This window comes from Narcine bancroftii, chromosome 1, assembly GCF_036971445.1.
Source record: "Narcine bancroftii isolate sNarBan1 chromosome 1, sNarBan1.hap1, whole genome shotgun sequence".
In the NCBI taxonomy this organism is placed as follows: domain Eukaryota; kingdom Metazoa; phylum Chordata; class Chondrichthyes; order Torpediniformes; family Narcinidae; genus Narcine; species Narcine bancroftii.
In genome coordinates, this window is record NC_091469.1 from 450,171,572 (window position 1) to 450,193,992 (window position 22,421).

At 41.0% G+C, this 22,421-nt stretch overlaps 1 protein-coding gene across 1 annotated transcript in view; it reads left to right on the forward strand.

Moving 5' to 3' along the window:
* The window catches only part of LOC138760796 (protein adenylyltransferase SelO-like), a 31,647-nt gene extending 18,322 nt beyond the window's left edge, over positions 1 to 13,325 (forward strand). The window contains 3 exon segments of the mRNA XM_069931948.1: positions 8,828 to 8,873; positions 8,973 to 9,052; positions 13,203 to 13,325. Coding sequence (XP_069788049.1) covers positions 8,828 to 8,873; positions 8,973 to 9,052; positions 13,203 to 13,325 — 249 coding nt within the window.
* Positions 13,326 to 22,421: the final 9,096 nt, after the last annotated feature.

A 22,421-nucleotide genomic window follows, 5' to 3' on the forward strand; every position in this document is an offset into this window, starting at 1 on the left:
AAACGTCAGTAACAAATATTTACCTCCTATCAACACTGCAAGCCTGGCTATTCCTTCAGCATTTCTGTCTTTTGATTAAATCCACACTTCCCAAATTGCCAGAAAATCTATCAGTGCATTTTAAGCATGCAGAAAATCTGAATAGGCAGTTATGGTAATGGGAATTCATTTGGGTGGGTTCCTATGATATATACATACACACGCACCCACGCGAGCACACACACACACACACACACACACACACACACACACGTACACACACACACACACACACACACACACACAACAGCATTTAAGTGTATGAATATTCAGTTGATTTCAGAAATACAATCATTTAATTGCTCAGATACCTTCTCCATTTCTTCTTCTATGGGACAACTGAATGCACATCCAGAAGCGTCTATCTATGTGAATAAAAGCCACAAACTAATTTTAAGATCATGGCTGATCCAGTCATGACTTTAACACCACTTTCCTAAGCTCCCCTCAAACTCTGTTGTAGTTTAAATGCCGGCCAATCTCTGCTTTGAATATATTTGATTCCTTTTGAAATGTTTTCTATGTAACATGTGTTTAATGCCAGGACAAAATGGCTCGATGATTCCAATGATATATTCTAGTAACCCAACACCCAACACCCAACCCCAACCAACCAATTTTCCCTGCAGCCGCTGCCTGTCCCGCATCGGACTTGTCAGCCACAAACGAGCCTGCAGCTGTCGTGGACTTTTACCCCCTCCATAAATCTTCGTCCGCGAAGCCAAGCCAAAGAAAAAAAGACTAGAATATCCGTGGTCCTTTCAATCATCATCAGGTCCTGTACAATCTATGAGTGCTGTTATCTGTGAATGGAGTCACCTCCTGGCCATTTCATTCTTATTCTCCTATTCTTCTTGTCCTTCATTTTAAACAAGCCACATCTTGCCCTCCTCTGCATAATTTGTTCATTGAAGCATGCTTGCAAGCTACCTTCCCTGCACTAACTTTGTTTGCTAATGTTTTTGAGTTGTATGTCCTCTCCAAAATCCATGACTGTTTTCCATACAACATCATATTTTAACCTATGATCAAATTTCTTTTTTTGGCATAACGTTAAGAAGACATCAAAGCCATAAATTACATAAAAATTGACTGTGATCAAGATAAACGATCCCTACTGTAATTAAAGTAAAAAGTCAAAAATATTGGATGAACTCAGCATCCATAGGAGGTAAATATATATAATTAATGTTTTGGGCCTGAGCCCCTCAAGATATGAGCAAAAAGCAGGCTAAAAAGGTTGGGGGAGGAGGGAAGAAAGGGCAGGGGAAAGAGCACATGCTGACAGGCAAAAGTCTCTGCCTCATTCCTAGGTCAACATATTTGTCCATGGTCTCATGCACTTCCAGACTGAGATTGGGGGAACAGCATCTATTCCATCTGAGCATTCTTGAACCAGATGGCATTAAATTCAACTTCTCCATTTTCTACCATATCTCTTCTTCCTCTATCCCTGTGACTCATTTCCTCTAGCTTTGCCTCTCTTTCCCTTTCCCTCTCCTCTCCCTCTGCACTCAGAGCCACTCCTTCCCCTGATTCATTCACACTTTCCCTCTCCTATCCTCCCATCCATGTTCAATTATGGCCTTTTGTCTGTTGGCTTGTGTTCTCCTCCCACCCTCCCTCCTCTCCCCACCATTTTATTCAGGTGCCTGCCTGCTTTATGCTCATACTGAAGAAGGTGGGGGAGAGACCTAAAATATTGGTTATTTATATCTTTACTCCTATGGAAGCTGTTAAGACCTGCTGAGTTCCTCTGACATTTTTGTGTTTTTACTACAATCACATGCCTGAAGGGTTTTGTGTTTACCTCCTTACATTTGCTTGTCGCTAGGACTAACTCCTGGATCTCTTCATCCAACAGTACTATGAGAGTAACATACCAACAAAAAACCCAATTTTTTAAGAAGTTAGCTCACCTTCAACTTCTCAAAGACAGTTAGGTATGATGATTTTTCTACTACCCTTATCACAATCTCATTAGTGAATAAAATATATAATAGGAAAGATGAAAATCACTGAGTTCTTTACTGAAATGTTTATTTGCTAAATAACAACTTCATCTCTCTTAATAAGGCATATTTGAAAGTTTAAAAAAATTAATTACAATAGACAATAGACAATAGGAGCTGGAGTAGGCCCTTCGGCCCGTCGAGCCAGCACCGCCATTTTACAGATCATGGCTGATCACTACCATCAGTACCCCTTTCCAGCCTTATCCCCATAACCCTTAACTCCTTTGCCCACTAATTGTTTGCATTATTACAGGAAAAAATGAATAAAACATGAATCAAATATCCATAGCCAAAAAAGTACTTTTATATATTTTCTCCCTATCCCCCCTCCAACCCAAAAGTAAGGAAAGAAAAGAAAATAAAGAAACACCTACCATTTAATATACAATAATATTAGCAGAGACAATTGTTAATTGTTATTAAAAATTACTAATTAAGAGGAGTGGATAGATAGAAGAGGTGGACGGATAATTATTCATAAAATCCATATATGTTTTCCAAATACTATAAAAAATTTCAACTCGATTCCTTAAACTACACGTAATTTTTTTTCAAAGATATACCATTTTGCATCTCATTATACCATCTACCATGTTGAGGAACTTTGGGGGGATCCAACTGCACGAAAACCAACAAGGTCGGGTCAGATACAGCAATGAGCTCTCTGAACCCTTCTCCATTAACAATGGCGTGAAGCAAGGCTGTGTTCTCGCACCAACCCTCTTTTCAATCTTCTTCAGCATGATGCTGAACCAAGCCATGAAAGACCTCAACAATGAAGACGCTGTTTACATCCGGTACCGCACGGATGGCAGTCTCTTCAATCTGAGGCGCCTGCAAGCTCACACCAAGACACAAGAGAAACTTGTCCGTGAACTACTCTTTGCAGACGATGCCGCTTTAGTTGCCCATTCAGAGCCAGTTCTTCAGTGCTTGACGTCCTGTTTTGCGGAAACTGCCAAAATGTTTGGCCTGGAAGTCAGCCTGAAGAAAACGGAGGTCCTCCATCAGCCAGCTCCCCACCATGACTACCAGCCCCCCCACATCTCCATCGGGCACACAAAACTCAAAACGGTCAACCAGTTTACCTATCTCGGCTGCACCATTTCATCAGATGAAAGGATCGACAACGAGATAGACAACAGACTCTCCAAGGCAAATAGCGCCTTTGGAAGACTACACAAAAGAGTCTGGAAAAACAACCAACTGAAAAACCTCACAAAGATTAGCGTATACAGAGCCGTTGTCATGCCCACACTCCTGTTCGGCGCCGAATCATGGGTCCTCTACCGGCATCACCTACGGCTCCTAGAACGCTTCCACCAGCGTTGTCTCCGCTCCATCCTCAAAATTCATTGGAGCGACTTCATCCCTAACATCGAAGTACTCGAGATGGCAGAGGCCGACAGCATCGAGTCCACGCTGCTGAAGATCCAGCTGCGCTGGGTGGGTCACGTCTCCAGAATGGAGGACCATCGCCTTCCCAAGATGGTGTTATATGGCGAGCTCTCCACTGGCCACCGTGACAGAGGTGCACCAAAGAAGAGGTACAAGGACTGCCTAAAGAAATCTCTTGGTGCCTGCCACATTGACCACCGCCAGTGGGCTGATATCGCCTCAAACCGTGCATCTTGGCGCCTCACAGTTTGGCGGGCAGCAACCTCCTTTGAAGAAGACCGCAGAGCCCACCTCACTGACAAAAGACAAAGGAGGAAAAACCCAACACCCAACCCCAACCAACCAATTTTCCCCTGCAACCGTGTCTGCCTGTCCCGCATCGGACTTGTCAGCCACAATCGAGCCTGCAGCTGACGTGGACTTTTACCCCCTCCATAAATCTTCATCCGCGAAGCCAAGCCAAAGAAAGAAGAAAAGAAAAGAAAAGTAGATACCATCTACTTAATTACACTTCTCTGTCATCTTTCCACGATCTCGCTAAACATTTCTTTGCAGTTGCTATTGCGATACTTAAAAACTTTTCTTGGTATTTGTCCAATTTCAATTTTATATCCTTTTCATAAATATCTCCAAGTAAAAATATTCTTGGATCCTTTGGTATCTTTATCTTCATAATTTACACTATAATAAGCCATAATTGAAAGTTGACCAAGTCCTATTATGACACCTGTTCTGACTCTGAGATGAGCTTCTTTTGAAACGGGGCATTTGTGTAGTTGAAATAAAGACATTGTTCTGTAAGACTGGATTTTTAACCTACATCTATCTCCAGCCCTATAACACCACCCATTTATGCCTCAGATCACCTGATGTGGAAACCCTCTTCCATATTAATTTTAGACTTAACTATTTCAATGTTACAAGATAAAGGAACAGAAGTAGGCCATTTGACCCATCGAGTCTGCTCTGCATATCCATCCTGAGCTAAAATGTTCTCATTTCTAGTTCCAATTTCCTGCCTTTTCCCCATATCCCTTGATACCTTGATTAATTAGATACCTATCAATCTCCCCTTTAAATTCCCCCAATGATCGGGCCTCCACAGCTGTATGTGGCAATGAATTCCACAAATCCACAACCCTTTGGCTAAAGAAATTGCTTCTCATCTCAGTTTTAAATAGGTACCTCTAATTATAAGACTGTGTCCTCATGTCCTGGATTCACCCACCAAGGGAAACATCCTATTCATCTACTCTGTCCAATCCTTTCAGCATTCAATATATGTTTTTTTGAGATCTCCTCTCATTCTTCTATATTCCAACAAATATAGTCCAAGTCGTCCCTCATATGTTAACCCCTGCATTCCAGGAACTATCCTAGTAAATCTTCTCTGTACACTCTTCAACATTATTACGTACTTTCTAAGATAGAGGGCCCAAAACTGCATACAGTTCTCTAAATGAGGTCTCACCAGTGCCCCATCTTTTCTTTGGCTTGGCTTCGCGGACGAAGATTTATGGAGGGGGTAAAAAGTCCACGTCAGCTGCAGGCTCGTTTGTGGCTGACAAGTCCGATGCGGGACAGGCAGACACGATTGCAGCGGTTGCAGGGGAAAATTGGTTGGTTGGGGTTGGGTGTTGGGTTTTTCCTCCTTTGCCTTTTGTCAGTGAGGTGGGCTCTGCGGTCTTCTTCAAAGGAGGTTGCTGCCCGCCAAACTGTGAGGCGCCAAGATGCACGGTTTGAGGCGTTATCAGCCCACTGGCGGTGGTCAATGTGGCAGGCACCAAGAGATTTCTTTAGGCAATCCTTGTACCTTTTCTTTGGTGCACCTCTGTCACGGTGGCCAGTGGAGAGCTCGCCATATAACACGATCTTGGGAAGGCGATGGTCCTCCATTCTGGAGACGTGACCCATCCAGCGCAGCTGGATCTTCAGCAGCGTGGACTCGATGCTGTCGACCTCTGCCATCTCGAGTACTTCGACGTTAGGGATGTAAGCGCTCCAATGGATGTTGAGGATGGAGCGGAGACAACGCTGGTGGAAGCGTTCTAGGAGCCGTAGGTGGTGCCGGTAGAGGACCCATGATTCGGAGCCGAACAGGAGTGTGGGTATGACAACGGCTCTGTATACGCTTAGAGCTTCATCAATACCTCTTTACTCTCAGACACTATTCCTCTTGAAATGAAAGCCAACATAGCATTTTTTTTTAACTGCCAGTCCACCCTGGTTAACTTTTAGTTTATACTGCGCAAGGAACCCAAGTCCCTTTGCACTTCCAAATTTTGAATATTCTCCCCATCCAAATAATAATCTGCCTGTTTATTTCCTCTTCAAAAATGTACAACCGTACATTTCTCAGCATTGTATTTCATTTGCCAGTTCTTTGCCCACTCTGCCAAGCTGTCTAGGTCTCTCTGAAACCTTTTGGTTTCTTCAACATTTCCTACTCCACCACCTATCTTTGTGTAATCTGCAAACCATCAAAACCATTCAGTACATAATCTAAATCATCAATATACATTGTAAAAAGAAGTACAGGTACATGATCCTTTATCCGGACATCTAAAATCCGGAAAGCTTCAAAATCCGGCAAGTGGGGAGAGAGACGGCATTGTCAATTGGGCGGGCGAGGGGGAGAGTCTGACAGCGCGAGTCAGGCGGGAGAGACCGGCAGGGTGGGGTGGGCGTGCGAAGGGGGGGAGTCCGGCAGCACGAGTCAGGCGGGCAAGAGATCGGCAGCGCGAGCCGGGTGGGGCGAGGGGGGGAGACCGGCAGCGTGAGTCGGGCGGGGTGAGAGACCGGCAGTGTGGGGCGGACGGGCAAGAGATCGGCAGCGCGAATTGGGTGGGGCAAGAGACCGGCAGTGTGAGTTGGGTGGGCGAGGTGGGGAGACTGGCAGCACGAGTCGGGTGGGTGAGGTGAGGGGGAAGATGGCAGTGCGACTGGAAGTGGGTAGGGGTGGATATGACAGCAGAATTCGGGTGGGTTTAAATCTGGCTTTCCGAAATCCAGAAAAATCTGAAATTTAGGACACAAGGATTCCGGATAAAGGATTGTGTACCTGTACCCACAACTCCGACCCCTGTAGAACCCCACTAGTAACTGGCAACCAACCAGAACATGGTCCTTTTATTCCCACACTTTGCTTCCTGCCTGTCAGCCAATGTTTCACCCAGTCTAATATCTTTGCTGTATTTCCATGGGCTCTCATCTTTTAAGCAGCCTCTAATGTGGCAGCCTTTTGAAAATCCTAATACACAACATCCACAGCCTCTCCCTTGTCCATCCAACTTGAGGTTTCCTCTATCAGGTATATTGTTATTGTCTTCCTCAGTGAAGACTGACACAAAATACTCATTTAGTTCCTCTGCCATCTCTTTGTTACCGATTATAATTTCTCCAGCATTATTTCAATTGGTCATATATCTACCCATGTTTCTCTTTTACTTTTTATATATTAAAAAAAGCTCATAATATCCTTTTTTTATTTGCCAACTTCCTTTCATAATTCATCTTTTCTTTCCTAATGACTTTGTCTGTTTTTCCACTAATTTTTGCTTCCTTGTATGCCCTCCCTTTTGCTTATATTTTAGCCTTAACTTTTCTTGTTAGTCAGATTTGTACAATTTTTCCATTCATAATTTTCTTTTTTCTTGGAATATATCTACCATGCACTTTCTTTATTTCTTGTTGAAATATCCTCTAATTCTGTTCTGCTGTTTCCCCCACCCCCACCCCCCCCCCACTTATTTTTCCTGGCAACTTGTGGCAGTTCCTCTCTCATAGCTCTGTAATTTCCTTTGTTCCACTGAAATATTGACACTGATATCAGTTTTCCTTTTCAAATTTGAAACTGAACTCAATAATGTTATGATCACTACCTCCTAAACATTCCATTACCTTTAATTCCAATCCAAAACTGCTGATCCCCTGGTGGGCTTATTGACCAGTTGTTCCAAAAAGCCATCTCTTGGGCATTCTACAAACCCTCTTTCCTGAGATTCAGTACCTTCCTGACTATCCCAATCCCCTTTCATGTTAAAATCCCCCATAATTATTTTGACATTTTCCTTCTGACACACTTTTTCTATTTACAGCCACTTCCTGGCTGCTGTTTGGGGGCCTGTATACAACTCCTAATAGGATCCTTTTACCCTTGCCATTTCTTAACTCAACCCATATGGATTCTACCTTATCTGACCCTATATCCCTTCTTTCTTGTGATTTAATATTATTGTTTACCATCAGGGCCATGCAACCCCCTCTACCTACCTGACGATCTTTCCTGTACACTGTGTACCCTTGGACATTCAGCTCCCAATCACCTTCATCATTAAGCCATGTCTCAATGATGGCCACAGTATCATATCTTTCAATATGTAACTGTCCAATAAGGTCCTCTACTTTATTCCTAACGCTCTATGTATTCAAGTACAGTACTTTTAAACCAGTATCTGTTATCAATTCAGCTGTCTTTCTACTATACAGTAAATTATCCTGTCTTTTCACCTGCCTGACTTTTTTGCCTTTTTCTGGTTAGTTTCATCTTTCTCTAATCTGAGTTCACTGGGTTCAAGATAACCTATTCCCTACTCTTCTGGCCACACTGACGCACTGTTTCATTCATCCATCACTTTAGCGCTGATTCACAATGCTGTGATTTAAAATGACTGAATTTGGATTCAAATTTCTCCATGGCCTCCAAATTCAATAATCTCTTGCAGTTGTGGAATTCTCCAAAATCTCTGCACTCTTCCATTTCTGGGCACCCTTGATTTTAATTGCTCCACTGTTAGTTGCTGTAACTTTAGCTGTCAAGATGCTAAACTCTAAAATGTTCCTCCTAAACCATTGTACTCCCTTTTACCTCCCTGCTTAAGATCCCTCTTAAACTTATCCTTTGGCCAAGCTTTCGATTATTAGCTCTTTATTTCTTTCAATAACCTGAAGCCATATTTGGTCATGTATGTACTTCAGAATCCTTTAGTACATTAAGTGCACTTTATAAATACTGCATATGCAAGTAGTTGATAATATTGATCCAGAAATCTGGATTACTAGCTCAATAATATTACTATTATGCAGTTATGCTCTGTGCAGAGTATTGATGGATTATGGAATACTTTGCTAAAAGGAATGTTTATGGCATCCATTATATGTGAAAATTGCATTAATATTTGAAAAATAAAGGAAAAGAGGCTGGGTAATGTTATTAGTTTTTAATGACTGTGTCAAAGGTTTAATGTAGACACAATATGCTAAATAACCTCCTTCCTGGAGCAGTCAACTTTTATCAGTATACTTTTAGTTCTGTTTATGAGCTGAGATCTTTTGTAATGCAGAAAAACAGATATTTTACAAATATTGTTTCTTGTAGGAACACAGTTGATTTGGATGAAGCACGCAGAATCAGAATGCAAAGTAAGATTCTCAACTTTGTTTCCTTAAGACTCAGTATAGTTCCTCTGTAATATATGGATTAAAAATAGTTTAAAATTAAATATGGTTCTGATTTTAAAGGTGTTAACCCAAGATATATCCTTCACAACTGGATGGCAGAATCAGCAATCAGAAAGTCTGAGAAAAATGACTTCTCTGAGGTAACTTCACTGAGTTTTTTTCAAGTTTATAAATACATTTAACTCCTCCTTGTCTATTTTCTCTGGCATTTAGCTCTTCTATCCATACCTGAATCAAACATAGCCCAATGGTTTGAGCCCAATGGTTCTGGTGTAATCTAAATTCATTATCAGATGTGACTTTATGATAATATTAAAGTTTTTTTCATCATTTTGCTTAAAATTAGAGAACTCTCATTGAAGGGTTATTTGTGGGATAGATTGTTCTGCTTTTTCAGATTTGTTCCTTGGCCAGAACATAATTGAGTAAATACCATCGTGTTGGCAGTACTGCAACAAATGGTGGTTCACTAGGTAAAGTTGTGGTGCTATTATAGCTGTATAGCTATTAGCATTCTCTGTATGTATGTACTATATCTGCTGGCTGGCCTTCCCCCTGGTCCTGTGACTCGTCCTCCCCCAGAAATCCCTATAAAGGCAGTAATGCCCCAGTATCTGCCTTGGAACCGAGCCAGCAACATGTGAGATGTGTTGATGTCTTAAGGTGATTAAAACCTATTAGAGGACCTTATTGGACAGTTACATATTGAAAGATATGACATTGTGGCCATCATTGAGACATGGCTTAATGATGAAGGTGATTGGGAGCTGAATGTCCAAGGGTACACAGTGTACAGGAAAGATCGTCAGGTAGGTAGAGGGGGTTGCATGGCCCTGATGGTAAACAATAATATTAAATCACAAGAAAGAAGGGATATAGGGTCAGATAAGGTAGAATCCATATGGGTTGAGTTAAGAAATGGCAAGGGTAAAAGGATCCTATTAGGAGTTGTATACAGGCCCCCAAACAGCAGCCAGGAAGTGGCTGTAAATAGAAAAAGTGTGTCAGAAGGAAAATGTCAAAATAATTATGGGGGATTTTAACATGAAAGGGGATTGGGATAGTCAGGAAGGTACTGGATCTCAGGAAAGAGGGTTTGTAGAATGCCCAAGAGATGGCTTTTTGGAACAACTGGTCAATAAGCCCACCAGGGGATCAGCAGTTTTGGATTGGTTGATTGATAGCTCTACAACTTTATCACCTTAATTTTGGGCCATGGACAAGGCACTATGAGCAGATAAACTGGACACCGACCCGAATGATCCGGAGGTCTCCATCAAATTTGATCAATGCTTTCTTGAGACACAACAATATGCAGATCGAAGAAGACAAGATCTACTCTTTACTCAGGTCTGCCACCATGTTTTTCAGATGATAAGGGACTGCACTACTTACTTGGCTACATTGGAGCTCCTGCAGAAACTGTATTGGACCCCAACGAATGTTTTCTATGCCAGGTACTTTCTAGGCAGTCGTAGACAAGTGCCTGGTGAGTCAGTGGATGAATTCATTCAGATCCTGTGGGAGCTGGGTGAGCTTACAGCTGCAGAAATGTCTCCACTGGTGTCCACATAGAATAACTGATAAGCGATGCATGTATGACTGGATTCAAGTCTGATCACATCAGATAGAGACTTTTGGAAAAGGGCAATCAAAGCCTGCAAGAAGTAGTCGATCTGGCTAAAACACTTGAGACAGCGTAGCTAGCTGACCGTGAAGGTCTTCTTGGGAAACACAGCTGCCACTTGGGGAACATGGGCGCTGCCATCTTGGGACATGGGATCCGAGGTCACCGCCACCGCCATTGAGCACCTGAAGCGCTACTTCTGCAGCCATGTGAAACATCCCTGAAAGAGCTGCCCAGCCCGAAATGCTACATGCTCTGCCTGCAGAAAGAAAGGACACTACGGAAAGGTATGTAGGTCCCAACCCTCCTCCAGCAGTGCTGCGTGCAGCCAGCAGCCGCCACCATCTTGGACCATGCCACTTCTGGCTTCACTTCCAGCTTCACTTCCGGTCACAGGGAACGGCTCGGCCGGACCATGAGAGCGGCAAACGAGGATTGCACCACTTACAGCAGCGAGGAGCAGCACCGTGTGCGTGACATGGGGGCAGCCATCTTGGAGGGTGCCCCCGAGCTAGTACTACAACAGCGATTCAGTCAGTGACCAGACTTTGGCTTCAATTATTTTGGATTAGGACACCCCACATCAACTGGCTAGGGCCATGATGGACATTGAGGTAAACGGTCACATCATGTACTGCCTATTTAATACAGGGACCACAGAAAGCTTCATTCACCCATCCACAGTGCAGCGCTACTCTCTCGTGGTAACCCCAGCAAAGTGTAAAGTCTTTCTGACTTTCAAATTCCATTATGCTGAGATCCACGGCAGCTGCACCGTGACACTGACTGTGTGGGGCATGGAGCACAAGAACTTTAAGCTCCTTACCATGTGCATCTGTGCATCAGTCGTACTGGGACTGGACTTCCAGTGCCAGCTTAAAGAGCGTCCAAATGCAGTTTGACATTGGAGATATGGTCAGAGATTAAAGCATCACCTGTACTGTTAAATTTCAGCTTTTGTTTGTCTGTCTGTTCTAACAGTATATTTATGCCCTTTTTCAGTTTTTTTAAAATTATCCTTCTTATTGGTGTACTACACTCACAAGCATGACACTCTCTGGATTTGGGTGTCTAGGGTAACATTTCAAAATTTACAGTTTGTTTGCTTAGTTAAACAAACTCCTCTGAGCAGAGATTCCACTGCCATCCATCTTCCATTTGGAAAAATAACTATGATTCTTTGGTTTCTGTTCAGAAGCCAGTTTTCTTTAATCAGTGGTGTCATTGAGTCTTTTATTCTGTAAACTTTCATTTTGCCAAAGTGTTTTATATAGACAATGAAAAGGGATTAATATGAGTGGGTTTAAATTGTCAGGGTGATGAAGGGAATATAATGGCAGGCATCATCTTACTGACCACTGTTTGTTCTTTCAGAACCGGCAGGACTGATTCCTACAACTAGTTGAAATAGTCTCCAATTATTATCCTATCTCCTTTTCCCAATGGTCTAGATGGAATAGTGAGGTGAGCCCACCTCACTGACAAAAGACAAAGGAGGAAAAACCCAACACCCAACCCCAACCCACCAATTTTCCCCTAAACCGCTGCAACCGTGACTGCCTGTCCCGCATCAGACTTGTCAGCCACAAACGAGCCTGCAGCAGACGTGGACATTACCCCTCCATAAATCTTCGTCCGCGAAGCCAAGCCAAAGAAAGAGATGGAATATAATTACCAAAGGTAAATTGGCTAATCCTAGAGAGTGAGATGAAGTCCTAGCCTCTATATGTTTGTATGCTTTACTGAGAGTTCTTTGGGGTACAGATGCGTCCATTTGTTGAACTTTAAGAAAAAGCTAGCAACAGATTGCAGGCAATGGAGTCTGGAGCAAAAAATATAATCTGTTGGAGGGACTCAATGGGTTAAGCAACATCAGAAGTATTTTCCTCCAGAAGACAGAAATGGCAAATTTGGATACTAAATGGAATGCGTAATTTTCTGATTTCAAATTTGTTGAAAATTTAGGAGAACACTTGAAAGTTAGCATAGTGAAATGTAAATTGTTTAAAGAATCGAGAGGGGTGGCTCGGATGGTGTAGCAGTTAGCGCAATGCCGTTACAGCACCTGTGATTGGAACCGGGATACGAATCCTGTGCTGTTTGTAAGAAGTCTGTACGTTGTCCCTGTGTCTACATGGGTTTTCTCCGCGGACAGCAGTTTCCTCCCATTATTTGAATATACCGGGTATAGTTGGGTGGCACAGACTCATGGACTGAAATGGCCTGTTACTGTGCTGTATGGCTACATTTAAATTTTAAATGACAACCCTGTGTGTGATAATATTGTAGCATGTACACTATGAGAAGTGTGGAAAGAAGAGACACACACGAGGAGTCGAAGACTGATTTATTGCACTGGCAGCTCTGCTTATATTCACTCCTCGCTGCTGATGTCAGGAGTGACGTCACTGCAGCACCGATCTCTGACTGGGCCGTATTCCTGCCATTGCTCACTGTTTCCCACCATGCGTGTGGTCACCTAGGACGAAAGTCATTGGCCCCCGTGGTTTCTGCACGGTTGCTGTGTTCATCAGCCATTTTGTGTACTGGGTCGTGTCCCGGTTAGCAGGATGCTACAATATATTAATATACCAAATTAATATGTGAAAATATATTTTTGATATATTTGAAAAAGGTGATTGTTTGTTTCACCTTTCTAATAGGTTCACCTATTGCAGAAGATTTTAAGCCATCCTCTTACAAAGCAGAAAGAAGCAGAGAGAGCAGGATATTCTTCTCGCCCTCCTCTATGGGCAAAAGATCTTCATGTCAGCTGTTCTTCTTGATGGTGAAAGTGAATTGTAGAAACACCAGAAACTGCTATCTGCATACCATACCTACTGGAATTTAACATTTTTTCTATATTTTGCAGGGGTTTATTGTTGAATAAACTTTCATTGACAATAGAGATGATTCATTTAAAGCAAATGCACATAACTTTAGGATAGATATTAAATAGAGGTGTTTAGCTATTGATTTTCTCCCAGACCAAATTTATTAATGCTTTATTGCTTTACACAAGGCTAATTAGTATTTATGCTTATTGCTGGATTTATAGATTCCCTTTGGAGGTCAAAAACAAGCTTGGGCTTTATTATTTTGTCATTATTTTGGTTGAGCTTTTCTTAATCTATTTGTTTATCCTGACTTGCTTGAGTTCTCCAGCAGCTTCATCATGAACAACACATTAAAAAGCATTATGTGCTGGTAACTGCACCTATTAATCCATTTGAACTCCATGAAAACAAATTTGTTTTTCTCTCTTTCTCAGTTCTGATGAAGAGTTCCGATCTAAAGCAGGAACTATTTTTTTCTATTCATGCTCGTCGCTTTCTGTTATTTCAATTCCATCCTCTTTATCTTTTTATTTTTGTCCATCTTTGCCTTGCTTATGGCCATAGTGTTCCTCTTTTCCCTGAAAAATCTTCCATGATGCATTCCAGGAAATATGTTATGGAATGTGTTAATAAAATTATGATAAAATATATCATAATTTTATCAGGGTTTAGTTTAGGTATTAGTTTAGGTGCACTTCACAAACAGAAATTAACATTTCACAAAAAGACATCTCATTTAAAATGCAAGAGCTATGCCTAGGTGGAGACTTCATCTCTCTAATTGGCTTTGCTGAGACAATGGAAGAGAACCTGTGACCATTTTACAAGTAGGTGTTAATGGATCACCATGTTTGCACAGTGACTAGGATCAAGAATTGAAAATCTTGTGCTATTAAGACTGGTGCCAGAAGTTTACATTGCCGGTTGAAGGTTGCTATTCTAAGAGGGGTCATGTGGATTTGAAAACAGAGGAAAGAAAAAGTGATTCTTTGGAGAGAGCAGGAAAGTAAGTTTTACTGCTGCAGCAAGACCCCATTTGAAAATGGGTTTTCAGTTCTGAGATCAGCCTTTTCTAAACCCTTATAGTCAATTACAAGCGGATGTGGCTGGTTCATGTGTTTCTCCTGAAATGGAGGAAAAAGAAGAACTCTCTGTGGTAACCTGGAAGAAGAGATTATCTTTTGGAAAACCCATGAGGAGGCAAATTTCTTCGGCAAGACGCTGAAGTGGCTGATTGAAGGAGATCAGTTTGTGTGTGTGTCCAACAAACAACAAATATCTCTCTGAAGCCAACAAACACCTTCCTTTGCGGTAACCATTTAAGTTAAAGCACCAAAGCCTGGTGAAGATCATAAATGTTAAATTCTGTGCACAGTATGGAAAATTGCCTAATACCAGTGAACTTGGAGAAGTGAAAAGTGAATGTTTGGACAGTGAAACAAAGAACTTTCCTGAACGCACCCATTACATACACGTGCGCTTAGAATTTGAAGGGGGTTAAGTTAATAGTAATAAGTTAAATAATGGATAAGAAAATTAAAATATTTTTGTTCAAGTAACCATTGTTTTGGTGAATTTCTATTTCTGCTGGTTTTGGGAGTCCTCTGGGCTCGTAACAAATGTTACTTCTGTTCTTCATCAAGATCTGCCTAAATATTACATTATTGATTGACCATTCCAGGGCTATAGAAATCAAACAAATTATTAGTCAACAACATCAACCACATTTATGGACTTGCCTTTTCTATCTTGTCAAAGCTGGACCAATACTAGTGTATTTGGTTGGGTGTAAATTCAGCATTAAAAGAATTGTCTGGAGAAAAGTTGGATTGAAATATAGGATGTGGTTAGGGAAATATTTTAATTTTATAATCTGGTTAATATCTCACTGTAAGTTGAGACCATCCCTTCCCACATTACGGAGTGGTTATGTTCCAAGAAACCATATGTCTCACGATATTCTGTCCTTCAAAAATATTTCTCCCATTGAATTCCGTGTTATAAGTGGAGATAAGTTGCTGCGGGATGTTTTTTTTCTCAGCGGTAATGATGAGAAACCACAACTGCTGGTTCAAAACGCTGGCCTCATTATGAGATTGCCTTGTCTGTTTACAAATCAAATCTTCAAAGTGTATGGAGGCAGAGTCAACTGCAGCATCTTATCATCTACCAGTATTCAGTTGGAATGGAGAGATACACTTTTAAACTCGTATGAAATATTGGCAAGCTATCAAAAGTTATAAAAGGGCATCAAAGGTTATGGAGAGAATGCTGGGCAGTGGGACAGACTATGGGTTGAATAGCCTATTTCTGCTCCTTTGTCTTATGGTCTTAACAAATAAAATTCAAACTTCCAATTTATTGTCAGAGTACACACATGATATTCTTTTTCCTGTATTTCTACTTTTCGGTATCTAAAGCATCCTAATGAAAAAAAGAAAATTGTACAAAGAGCAATGTAAACAATCTGCAATATAGAAAAAATATTTTGTAATAAATAATGTGCAATGCAAGAGTCTTTAAATGAGTACAGGAGTCTGATGGTGTAGGGGTAGCAAGTGCTCCTGAACTTGCTGGTACAAGTCTTTCCTGATAGCAGCAACGAGAACAGAGCATGTTTTGGGTGGTGAGGATGATGAATGATTGCTGCTGCTCTCCGATGCTTGCGTTCCATGCACATTTTCTCGATGGTGTGGAGAGTCTTGTGGTGATGTGCTTGGCAATGTCCACAACCTTTTTCAGAACTTTACACTCAGAGCCCCTATACCAGGCTGTGATGCAGTCAGTCAGCATATTTTCCACGACACACCTGTAGAAGTTTGCTAAGTCATACTGAACCTCCGTAAACTGCTGAGGAAGTAGATGCATCGATGTGCTTTCTTATTGATGTTATTAGTATGTTGGAGACATGAAAAGTCCTCTGAATAACAGTAGTCATTGAGGCTCGCAGCTAGCACTTAAACTTGCTGGCCAGTATGAGAAATATTGAGGGTGAATAATGTAGAAAACTCTTGAGGCAAAAAAGAACTTACTAAAAAGAACTATTAAATAACCCCACCACCTTATTTGCACATATGATAAGAAATAAATTGAAAAAGCAAAAGAGACAAAATTAAATATGTCTTCATTTAAACTAAAGACTGGAAAGTGATAAGTATCTGCAGTCGCTTGTATTTCTACTCACAGCAATTGGCTACTTAAAGGATTTGTGTTGGAAACTGATAAGGAAAATTCTTTTGCATTTTGTGTTTACATACTTATTTTTTTCATAAACTAAGAGTGCATTTTATCTCAGATTTTTGGGTTATTGTGAATATCATAAAAGCAAATTTCTATAACTTGAATGGCAGTAATACATAGGTTGCCAACATGTTCATTGATTCTCCATGATTCCCAAATTAATTCCCAAATGGAGAGGGTGAGCACATTGAGGTTCTTGGGAATCACTATCTCGGAGGATCTTTCCTGGACACAACACACCAATGGCATTGTGTAGAAAGCACGTCAATGCCTCTACTTCCTCAGGGGTTTGTGGAGATTTGGTAGGAAATCAGAAACCCTTGCAAATTTCTACAGATGTGTGGTGGAAAGTGTGCTGAACAGCTGCATCATGGTCTGGTATGGGAACACCAATGCCCCTGAGCATAAATCCCTCCAAAATGTAGTGGACACAGCCCAGGACGTTACAGGCAAAACCCTTCCCACAACTGAGTACATCTACAGGAAACGCTGCCGTCAGAAAACAGCAGCAATCATGAAAGACCCACACCACCCAGCACACGCTCTGTTCTTGCTGCTGTATCAGGAAAGGTATAGGTGCCACAAGACTCACACCACCAGGTTTAGGAACAGCTGCTATCCTACCATCAGACTCCTCAACAACAAACTCAATCAGGGACTAATTTAAGGACTCTTACTGAGCACTTTATTGATTTTCTTTACTCTCCCTGTGTTGCACAGTTCTTTTATTGTTTACACGTTCACGCTGTGTGCAGTTTATTTTGCACTACCAACCAATGGTAATTCTGCCATGCCTTCAGGAAAAATTAATGTCAGGGTTGTATGTGAAATCATGTATGTACTCTGACAATAAATCTGAAATCTAATTTAAATTCATATGAAGTTTGGTATAGTGGAAGCTGTAGGTCAACATCTTGGAACTAGAATGAAGACTAACGTGAGGGTGAAAGAAATGATCATTTGTGTCTGAGATTAATTTAGAACATAGAACACTACAGCACAGTACGAGGCCATTATTCTTTTAAATAAAGTACTATCCCGTAACCCTCTATTTTTCTTCCATCCATGCACCTTTCTCTCTTAAATGCCCCTTATGTTTCAGCCTCCACCACCATCCCTGACAAGGCATTCCAGGTGCAAACAACTTTTAAAAAAAATAAAACTTACCCCTGATGTCTCCCCTAAACGTTCCTATCTTCATTTTGTACATATGCCCTCTAGATTTTGCTATTCTTGTCCTGGGAAAATACAGCTGACTGTCCACCTTATCTACGCTTCTCATAATCTTGTAGTCCTCTATCAAGTCTCCTCTCATCCTGCAATGCTCCAAAGAGAAAAATCCCAGTTCTGCAAACCTTGCATCATAAGAAATATTTTCTAATCCAGGCCACATCTTGGTATATCTCTGCAGCCTCTCCATAACTTCCACATCCTTCTTATAATGAGGTGACCAGAACTGAACACAATACTCTAAATGTGGTCTTACCAGAGATTTGTAGAGTTGCAACATAACCTCTTGACTCTTGAACTGCATCCTGTTAATGAAGCCCAACATCCTATAGGCCTTCTTAACTATCCTATCAACCTGCGTGATGACCTTGAAGGATTATGGATTTGGAGTCTAAGGTCCCCCTGTTCATCCACACTCCAAAGTAACCAGCCATTAACCCTGTACTCAGCCTTCTGGTTTGTCCTTCCAAAATGCATCATCTCACACTTATCTGGATTGTACCTCATCTGCCAATTTTCCACCCAACTCTGCATCCTGTCTATATCCTTTTGTAACCTGCAGCCAGCAGCACCATTCACAACTCCTCCATCCTTTGTATCATCTGCAAATTTACTGACCCATCCTTCCACCTCTTCATCCAGGCCATTTATAAAAATCACAAAGAGTAGGGGTCCAAGAACAGATCTTTGCAGAACTCCACTGTCACTGACCTCCAGGCAGAATACTCTTCTTCCACTACTACTCTCTGCTTTCTTCCTGCAAGCCAATTTTTTTTATCCACAGAGCCAAGGTTCCATAGATCCCATGCTTCACGACTTTCTGAATGATTGTCTCATAGGGGTCCTTGTCAAATGCCTTAATAAAATCCATACAGACCACATCTATCGCCCTATCCTCATTAATTTCTTTTGTTACTTCCTCAAAAAGCTCAATTAGGTTTGTGATGCTTGACCTTCCCTTCACAAAGTTATGCTGACTATCCTTGAGTAGTCTGTACTTCTCCAAATGCTCATGGATCCAATCTTTATGAATCCTCTCCAATAGTTTGCACACCACTGATGTAAGACTCTCCGATCTATAACTCTTCCTGTTTTCTAAACAAGAGGACTACATTTGCCATTTTCCAATCCTCTGAGACTTCCCTTGTGGCCAAAGAGGACTCAAAGATCATAGCCACTGCCTCAGCTATCTCTTCCCTCACTTCCCACAGCAACCTGGGGAATATCACATCTGACCCTGGGGACTTATCATAGTGTTTAGAAGAAGATCTAACACTTGCTCTTCTTTAATCTCAACATCGTCCAGCACAAAAACCTGTTCTATTCTGACTTCTCATGAATTCATTTAGGGCCTCCCCAACCTCCTCCGCCTCTAGCCTTCTGCTGCCTCCTTTATCTTTTAGTGACCCCACCTTCACTTTTGTCATTCAACTGTTCTTCATACTTGCAGTTCTTTTTAATCCTACATGTCAAGGCCAAAGCAACAGTTTTGATCATTGTGCTAAGATAATGGAAAAGATTCAGCAACAGGAGCTCCATCTGCAGGCCATTTTGAGAATTGCTAGTATCTTATAAGTTGCATAAGTTGGCAGGAAGACAAATAAGGATCAAACCAAGTCTTATCTTGTACTTTTATCATTTCCTTTCTTGCTTTCCTGTGTTACCCATCTTTAATAATTCCAAAAATGGTATTTGAGATACCAAAATCTTCATATGCTCAACATGGCTAATTCTTTATTGTATTTATGTTGTTTGGTAGAGAATTTATCATGCCATATTTTAAATTTAGACATAGAGCATGGTAATAGGCCCTTTCAGCCCATAAGCCCGTGCTGTCCAATTACACCCAGTTGACCTACAACCTCTGGTACGTTTTGAATGGTGGGAGGAAACCGGAGCCCCCAGGGAAAACCCACACAGATACGGGGAGAACGTATAAGCTCCTTACAAACAATAAGGGATTCAAACCCCAATCTTGATCGCTGGCACTGTAACATTGATGTGCTAACTGCTATACTAACTGTGGTGTCTCAAGAAAGGCACATTAAGCCAGCAATATGCAGCAGGCCTACACGTGTGTGTGGACATACAGCTGGAAAATGCTGTTGCATGAGGCCTGAGGTATGAGCACATTCAAATAGTTTATGCTTGATTAAAATGTGACGCGTCTCATGGGAAGCTCAGGGAGATGGTTAGTTAATCACTCAGATGGATCGGGCCTGCTTGGGGTGGAATCGAGAGATGGGAAGATGGAGTTAATATGTCAGAGTGGGTGTTGCAAGTCCTCACATCTGAGTACATTATTTGTCTTGGATGTTTTTAAAAAAGCATTTTTATTGCTCCTAGGGAATCAGTACTACAGCTCAAATTCCCACTGTGTCATAGTAGATTTGTATTGACTACACTGTTTAAAATCAATCATTTGTTGATTTGGTATCTGGCCATCTTCAAAAAGTGAACTAAAATGTCTGAGCTTTAGTAATATATACCATTCTTGGCTATTTCCCAAAGCATAAAGGACTTGCAGAGACTGGTGATAGCTGCATCAAAGAGTTTCATACTTTTACAATCCAATTGATTTTTGAGACATGTGTCTGCATTTTTAAAAAAAATTGATTTTCTATTCAATACTCTGTTTCTATCTCTGCACTTCTCATTGAGTTAGATGGAATAGTTTTATTAGTATCTTTATCCTATCATGTACCAATGCCAAACAGAGCATAGCCATTCAACTTCTTCTAATACGTGGTACAGTGGCGCAGCTGGAAATGCTGCTGCATTTTAGCTCCAATAACCCAGGTTCAATCATAACCTCTGGTGCTGTATGTTTGAAGTTTGTACATTCTTCTTGTGACTGTGGGTTTTTCATAGATGTTATAGTTTCTTCCCACATCCTACATGTGAGTGGAGGAATGTGGAAGCTGTTAATGGAATGTGGAGAGAATAAGTTCCAGGGAAATGAATAAGCAAATGAGATTGCACAAATCCTCATCAAAGCATGACGCTTGATATCTGACTTAAGATTTCTGACTCAAAAGGTTGATTATACATTTCTCTCCACAGATGGTGTCTGACTTACTGACCCTCCAGCTTCTCATTGGACTAAGAAGGTTTTCTATATCGTAAGGAAATATGAAAAATGGACAGAATTACGACCAGACTAGTGTATAGTTGCAGTGGACTAAGGGAGAGATGCGGAAAGAGTTAATTTCCATAATGGGCAGAAATCTCTATTTGGCTTTTCTCACTCACTCAATCCTACTTGGGTAAATCCCATTTTAATCATGTTGAAATGGAACTTAAAAATGTTATCAAAGTCTGCTTCCGCATGAATTAAAGCAGCAAATAGAATTTTATTTATTTTTCATATAGGAACCATTGGCAAGAGAGACATTTAACTAGCCTTGAGAAGATGGTGATGAGCCTCTTTCTTCAACCATTTCTGGCAAAGATATTCCCACAGCACAGTTGGATAGAGGGCTCCATGTTTAGATCAAATAACAATGAAGGAAAGGATTTATTGGTAACTCAGACTGGTGAGAATCTTCAAGGGGATCCTGCAGGTGGTAGTGGTTTCCAAGCTTTGGAATGTCAGAGATAAATCATTCATCCAGTTTTTGTCCTACTCTCATAACTAAGTTATTTATGTTGCCAGTCTGATAGAATTTCCGCAGGATGTTGATGGTGGTGCCAAACTCTTGACTCCACTGGATGTCCAGGAACTTTGTGCATTAGTATACTTATGCCTGTAAGACTGAGTAACTTGATGACCTTTGTAAAACACATAAGTATTCAGTTTCTCATTATGTTTTGTTACGTACTTCTTGTAGATATTATACAATGCTCTATAATTTATTGTTTCTTGTGTAACTCATTTCCAAATTATCTTCCATTTGATAAAGTATTTTGACTTGGACTTGTACATACACCTTTCTTGTGATCAACTTATCTGGCACTTTCTTTCAATGGAATTGCTTTCAGTATCTTTGGTACATTTCCAACTATACTGAGCAGTTAAGTATCAAGTTCACTTAAATCTCAGATATCAAGCTGCCCTGCACCGGTAACACTTGGAAGCTAAACTCCCTTGTAACTATAATTTGTGGCCAGTGCTTGGTAATTCTGGCACTTTCTCTTGGAAGCATTGAGCAAAATTAAGTAATTGTGAATAATGTAACACTGACTTACTCCAACAATTTCAGCTGTTCATGTTGATAAGATACTCTTGGATTTTGTCATGGGTAATATTGTTTATCTCGTCTTCTCTTCATCAATGGATTTTCTTTAAATTTATTGGTTATTGCTTTTGACACCTAATTTTAGAGACTTTCGATGTTTCTGCCACATTGTGTCCATTCTCCGTTGGTCATTACTGAACTAAATTGTAGGTGAGAATGAGCCTTTCCTTTAACATTTGAAAAATAATTATTACTAGCTTGCCTCACTGCATAGCACTGTCTCCTGATATTAAAGGTCCATGATGAATTACTACTTCTTTGCACCCACCTTTTAGAGAAGATAGACATTAGCAGACATTAGTGATTAAATTCACTATCCCCTTCTGTGTGCTGTCAG